The following is a 6,539-nucleotide window of genomic DNA, read 5'->3' on the forward strand; positions in this document are numbered from 1 at the left end:
GAAGGCAGGTGGGAGAGCTGTCGTGGAAAATGAATGTACTGAGACATGCAGTTGTGGTGCAGAAATCCCAGATTAGAACCTAACAGAAGGTTGCTTTGCTCATTAGAAACATGGCAGTAACTTTTTGGTGATGATCGTTAAGAGCTAACACTGAGCACCAACCCAGAAGCAGGCAACGATCTCCTTAATTCCATCACTGCTCTAAATGAGTTTGATCTAGTTTATAGTCTCGAAACCTGCAGCACTGAGAAATGGTGTGATTTCCCTTAGGGCTTCTGGCTGCAGAGATCACACCAGCACAGCACCCACTAACCCATGATGGTGCGGAACACTTCAACTGTGGCCAGTCACCGTGGACACATGTTATATTTTAAAGCAGATTTTAAAAGCATAATATAAAATAAATAAAATGTGTCATTAATATTTTTTGTATTCATTGCTATGGTAGTGTAGCTTTTTATTCCAGGCATAACATGGCTATTCCGTTGCCAACATGGAATATGGATAACTCATGACAATTAAAAAACAGAGCAGTGATGGCTAGGTCCGCTGTGACGGTGGTGAGACTATTAACATTCCCTAGTAGAGGGTCATTATAGCCTTAGCTGGGGTTCCATCTGTCACCCTTCCATACTCCCTAGCTGCATATCGTCTTGGTTGGGTTGGGAACTGCTGGATACAGGACATGGAAGGAAACTGAAGATAGGAACCCATGATACAGCTTCCATTGGGTCATTATTCAGAATAGAGCGGGACTTCTCAGTGGTGGGACTGTTCTCCATTACCCACACTCCTGTAAGTAAACTGTCACTCATGCTCCTATAAGTCGAATATGCTCATTGCTTCACTGATTGGAACTAGACAGAATTATTTCTTTGGTGAGTCACTGATGCCTTACCTAGGATGGATACGACTTCATTCATATTGCCCTGGGAAAAGTACTGTGACAATTTAGTTTTGTTTTTGTTTTAATTTGGTGAATTCAATGGTATTATTGGAAGTTTATGTGTCATAATGCTTTGTCTGGGCATATTTTTAACCCTTACCAGTCTTCTGTCTATATACCACGGTTTCCGATTTTGTTTATGTGGGTTTTCTGTGTGTGTGTCTTTGATGGGAGATGTCATTCTGTAAATATGTTTCTCTTGTTGGTTAATGAATAAAGCACTGTTGGCCAATAGGAACGCAAGATGGGCGGGACTAGGAGACAAGGAGGAGAGAGGAAGTAGGAAGGAGGAGATTCAAGATGGAGGACAGAGAGTAGAACGTGAGCCCCTCTCTCGGGTAAGATGAGACCAGGTGGAAACACTTAGGTTAATAGAAATGAGTTAGTATTTAAGACAGAGCTAGCCGATAAGAAACACTAGTACCAGGCCAACAGCTTTATGTCTAATACAGTGTCTCTGTGTGTTATTTGGGGCTGGCATGGTGGGGCCCAGGCCCGCAGGGAAAAACCTTACTCATAACATGTCTCTGTGTTTCTTGTGCTTTTCCTTTGGCTCCTTTTCTTCTGTTTGTTTTGTCCTATTCTGGTTTGTTTGATTTTATTTTACCTTATTTAATTAATTAATTAATTAATTAATGTATTTGCTTATTTTAATGACTTTTCCTGAGAGAAACACACAGAGAGAGAGAGAGTTTGGATTTGGCTGGGTGGGGAGGAGAGACTAGGAGGATCTGGGAGAAGTTGGGGGAGGAAAAACAAAAATCAGAATATATAAAAAAACTATTTTAAAAAAAAAGTAATAATAATTTTTTTTCTTTTGTCTGAGGGCCTGGAGAGATAATTCCACAGTTAAGAGTGCTTGCTGACCTTGCAGAGAACCTGAGTTTGGCTTCATGATAGGAGTCTGACAATCACCTTAAATCTAGCTCCAGGGGATCTAGCACCCTCTTCTGGCATTGGTGAGCACAACACACATGCAGGCAAACACCCACGATGCAATACACAACGCATAAAGATTAAACTTTGTTCGTATAAAAAGATTCATTTGTGCCAGCCTTGTTTGTTTGTTGTTTATTTATTTGCCTATTGGAGACCGAATAATATGTAGCAAATTTTAAATGCTCAAGAGCTGCAATAGTGTTTAAAAGTACTTAGCAGTCGCCAGATGGCAAGGCACAGTATAAAACACCCCTAGAAGCCCAGCCTGTTTCATCAGCTAGTGCTGCTGGGAATTCCTTTTATTGCAAAATAGTAATCCACACTTTAAAAACAATGACCAGAGATGAGGCCTCATTGAAACTTCTTAACCCCACCCCCACCCCATTTCAGGTGTAGAAACTGAGTTCAGGGGCTGGAGAGAGAGAGAGAGAGAGAGAGAGAGAGAGAGAGAGAGAGAGAGAGAGAGAGAGAGAGCTCAGAGGTTAAGAGGACTGTCTGCTCTTCCAGAGGTTCTGAGTTCAATTCCTAACAACCACATGGTGGCTCACAACCATCTATAATGAGATCTGGTGCCCTCCTCTGGTATTCAGACACAATGCAGACAGAACACTACAAAATAAATAAATACAATCTAAAAGAAAAAAAAAAAAAAAGAGAGAGAGAGAGTAAGAAAAGAAACTGAGGCCAGAGAGGTGTTGTTGGGATCTGAATGCAATTCCCCAGCATCAGCAATGCCTGGAAACTTGTTCAAAATTGGAGGTCTGAATAAGCAGCTCCCATTGGGACCCCATCCGCCTGAGACCTAACTGCTGTGACGTGGTGTGACATTGTAGTCTCTAAATACCCAGCACAAGGTACATGTGGGCATACATCTTTGAATTAGGTGGTGTGTCAAAAAAATTTTTGGGTGAAATTAACAAACTGTTTGATGAGGTAGCGTTGTGGAAGAGTAATTGCTTAGCACACACAAGGCTTTGGAGCTCCAGCTCCAAACATATAGCATGCACTATTACTAATCCTTAACAGATGTGCACTAACCCTTACACAGGGTCCAGAGCTCCTCCTATCAAATGAGATCATAGCAGAGTGCCATTAGTCACTCAGGCAACTCTCTGGCCCCTCTCTTTCCTGTAGTCTTCTTGTTTGTTTGTTTATTTGGGGGGAGTGTTGTTTGTGTTTTGTTTATCGAGGGAGGGTTTCTCTGTGTAGCCTTGGCTTTCCAAGAACTCACTTTGTAGACAGGCTGCCTTGATTCAGGGATCCTCCTGCCTCTCCCTCCAGAGTACTGGGATTCAAGGTGTGTGTCGCCATGCCCAACTAGCTCTCTATTTTCTGGTAAGATACAGACTGTCTTCTCATGTTGTTGAGGGAGAGTCAAGTGGCAAGTGAGCACAGAAATAAGATGCAGGTTGTGAAAGCAGCTAACAGGGCACTGCAGCAGGGAACAGTGACTGCAGTCATCAGGGGACATCTCTGGAAATATGGCCTTTGCCTGATGCAGAAGGAAGGGGAGGAGCCTATCATCCAAAGGGCCTGGAAGACGGCATCCTAGACCAAGAGGCTGGCATGTTCAAAGGCCCCCGCTAGGAAGAAGCTCATCGTAGGAAATGACAGGTGGACTGCTCTGATGATGCAGATGTAGGAAGAGACCAAGAAACACCAGGGACACCTGGCCAAGGTGGGATGCTCTCGTCCACTCTCGTTTTCACAAGGAATGGCTCAGCCTGTTCATTATCTTTCACGGGTCTACAGGGTTACTCTGACATCAAACAAAAGCTTCAGAGTTGAGCGTAGATTCAGGGGGAGCCCTGGATTTGTGTCTTGTGTCCTTCAAGCTCAGGATAATGGGGATGGCCATGAGTAGGTGGTACTGATTCCCAGGCATTGAAGCATGTGTACACATCGAATGGACTGAGCAGATGGATCTTTCTAGAGAAGTGGTTATCACCCTTCCTGACGCTGCAGCCCTTAGTTAACACAGTTCCTCACAGACAGCCCTAGACCAGTGGTTCCCACCCTTCCTAATGCTGCTACTACCCTTTCACAGTTTCTCATGCTGAGCTGCCCCCCCCAGACCAAAAAGTTATTTTCGTTGCTACTTCCTAACTGCGATTTTGCTACTGTTGTGAATTGTAATGTAAATATCCGTGTTTTCCAATGGTCTTAGGTCATCCCTGTGAAGGGCTGTCAACCCCGGAAGAGGTCATGACCCACAGGTTGAGAACAACTGTTCTAGATTGTGGCCCTGGATAATATCTTACTCAAGGTTTTTCTTCAGTACTTACTGCTGTGCCCATGTGATGCTTATTTACTGAACAGATAAATCTGGCAAGGGGGTGGTAAGAATCAGAGTAAGAAACATTGGGAGGTCTTTTTTTTTTTTTTCTTCTGTGAAGAAAAATAAAATGTGGTTGTGCTAACTTATATATCTTTAATATGCTCATTGTCTTTGTAACAGCTTTCTAGGGAGCCGCAGTCCTTTCCAGTCGGGAAAACGAGACCACAGACATTTAACAAACTTATTCTGCAAGTGTTTGAGAGTCTCGGGCAAGGTCTCATGGATTTAAGTGTTGGGAGTACTGATTCCAGTTTGTTGGATTCTGGTGTACAATCACTATTTCTAGGTTGTACTATCTAGTAAATGCCAGAGTATTGAAAATGCTGTTTGCTCCCTAAACCCATTCGGTAAATTCTTTTTTTTTTTTTTTTTTTTTTTTTTTTTAAAAATGTAATACTGTTTATTTAACTTCAAAAACATTTCAGCATTCTAAACATACAAAAAATAACAGAATGTTGCAAATTGCGTTTAGGTACAGAGGGTTCTTGAACTTTCATTGATGCAGTAGTTCTTTGCTTTGCTGACAGTGATGAGTTCTACAGTTTGTTTAAAAACGGTTTTAAATCTACGGCACTTAACTGAAGAAAAATCCAAACACTTCTCATGCCAGCTGACCCCTCCCCCCTTTTCCACAACTAAGAATGTCAGCAGAATGCTATGCCACTATATACAAAAACAAGACAACCTGAAGCTAAATGGATGCCCACCGCAGTATCAACAGGTCCAGCCTCACAGTGCACGCCCTGAGCTACGGCCTCCTCCAAAGGCATCTTCCCCTCACAGCCTCCACGTCAAACAAGGAGCATCAAGAATCTGTCTGGGTTGTTTGTTTTCTTTACAAACTATAGATATGTACAGTTGACAACTCAGGATTTCTAGCCAATAACCAACCATATAGTTAACACTACCTTACGAGTTGAAAACAAAATTCCAGGAACATCTTCAAATGCCTTGTCACACCAACAGCAAAGTGCACAGAGTGAGGAGAACACGAGAGTGCCTTTTCTTTTTAAAAATGTTTGGAGCTATGTACAACTTTGATACAGTTTCAGGGCGCTCCGCACACCCACGGCCACTTCATGTAAACCACTGACACTTTGAGAAACTACAATATGATCGTGATCAAATTTTGTAATTAAACCTAACAAGGGCAATAGACACGGCTCAAATACGAGATGTGTCAATCACGGCGCTCTCCTACTCTAATGTATTCACAAGGAGACAGAGGTTTTATTCATCTTCCTCTTCTTCCTCCTCCTCTTCTTCCTCTTCCTCCTCCTCCTCTTCCTCTTCCACCTTTTTCCGGGCAACTTTAGCAGGACCCTTGGCGCCATCAAACTTTCCTTTAGACTTATAGTCAGCAACATCCTTCTCATACTTCTCCTTCAGCTTTGCGGCCTTGGTAATGTAAGGCTGCTTTTCACTGTCACTTAAGTTATTCCACATCTCACCCAGCTTTTTTGCCACATCTCCAATGGAGATGCCAGGGTTTGTGGATTTGATCTTGGGGCGGAATTCGGAGCAGAATAAGAAAAATCCAGACGGTGGTCTTTTGGGGGCATTGGGATCCTTCTTTTTCTTGCCTCCTTTAGCTGGTCCATAATCTTTCATTTCCCGATCATAGCGGACTTTATCCGCCTTTGCCATTTCATCAAACTTCGATTTTTCCTTACTGGACATTGTCTTCCACCTCTCAGAGCACTTCTTGGAAAACTCTGCAAAATTGACTGGGACCTCTGGGTTTTTCTTCTTATGTTCTTCCCTGCATGTCTGCACGAAGAAGGCATAAGCAGACATCTTGCCCTTTGGTTTCTTGGGGTCACCTTTAGCCATTCTGACTGTATTGTTCGCTAGTCTGGGCAGCGCAGGGCACGACGCGCGGCCCATTCGGTAAATTCTAAGTAGGAGTAAGCATAACGCAGAAGGTGGCAAAGGCCGGCTTTGCAGAACCACAAAACCATAGTCTTGACCTTGCACTCCGAAGCCAGAGTGCTCCTGTATATAATGCCAGGGTCTCCGGCCCCGCGTGGAGACAAGGAGCTGGCCGGCCCCTGTGTCTACATTCCCACTTGCTACCCCATGGGTCCAACTGCCTGCGGCTCCCTGACGTTATGCCTTGATGGCTAAGTCTGGCCTGGCACCGGGGTGGAGATACTCCAAGGCTCCCAGAGCCGAGAATTCTTGCTGGTCTCTTGGGAGGACCAGATAACTCCAGTGAGATGCTGGCACGCTCCGGAGTCAGAGCGCTATTTTGAGAATCTGGTCCCAGCAATGTTTCACAGTGGAAAAACAGCGGCACTCAGCAGCAGGATGTGC

At 43.9% G+C, this 6,539-nt stretch overlaps 1 protein-coding gene across 1 annotated transcript; it reads right to left on the minus strand.

The window, feature by feature from the left end:
- Positions 1–4,757: 4,757 nt before the first annotated feature.
- LOC127237925 (high mobility group protein B3) lies at positions 4,758–6,103 on the minus strand. The gene has a single exon (XM_051206356.1). The coding sequence runs from the start codon at positions 6,054–6,056 to the stop codon at positions 5,454–5,456; it is 603 nt and encodes a 200-aa protein (XP_051062313.1). The 5' UTR covers positions 6,057–6,103; the 3' UTR covers positions 4,758–5,453.
- Positions 6,104–6,539: the final 436 nt, after the last annotated feature.

The sequence above is a fragment of the Phodopus roborovskii genome, unplaced genomic scaffold (genome assembly GCF_943737965.1).
Source record: "Phodopus roborovskii unplaced genomic scaffold, PHOROB, whole genome shotgun sequence".
Taxonomy (NCBI): domain Eukaryota; kingdom Metazoa; phylum Chordata; class Mammalia; order Rodentia; family Cricetidae; genus Phodopus; species Phodopus roborovskii.

Coding starts and splice junctions, on each gene's coding strand:
- LOC127237925 (XM_051206356.1), bottom strand. CDS start 6,056: ATGGCTAAAGGTGACCCCAAGAAACCAAAGGGCAAGATGTCTGCTTAT.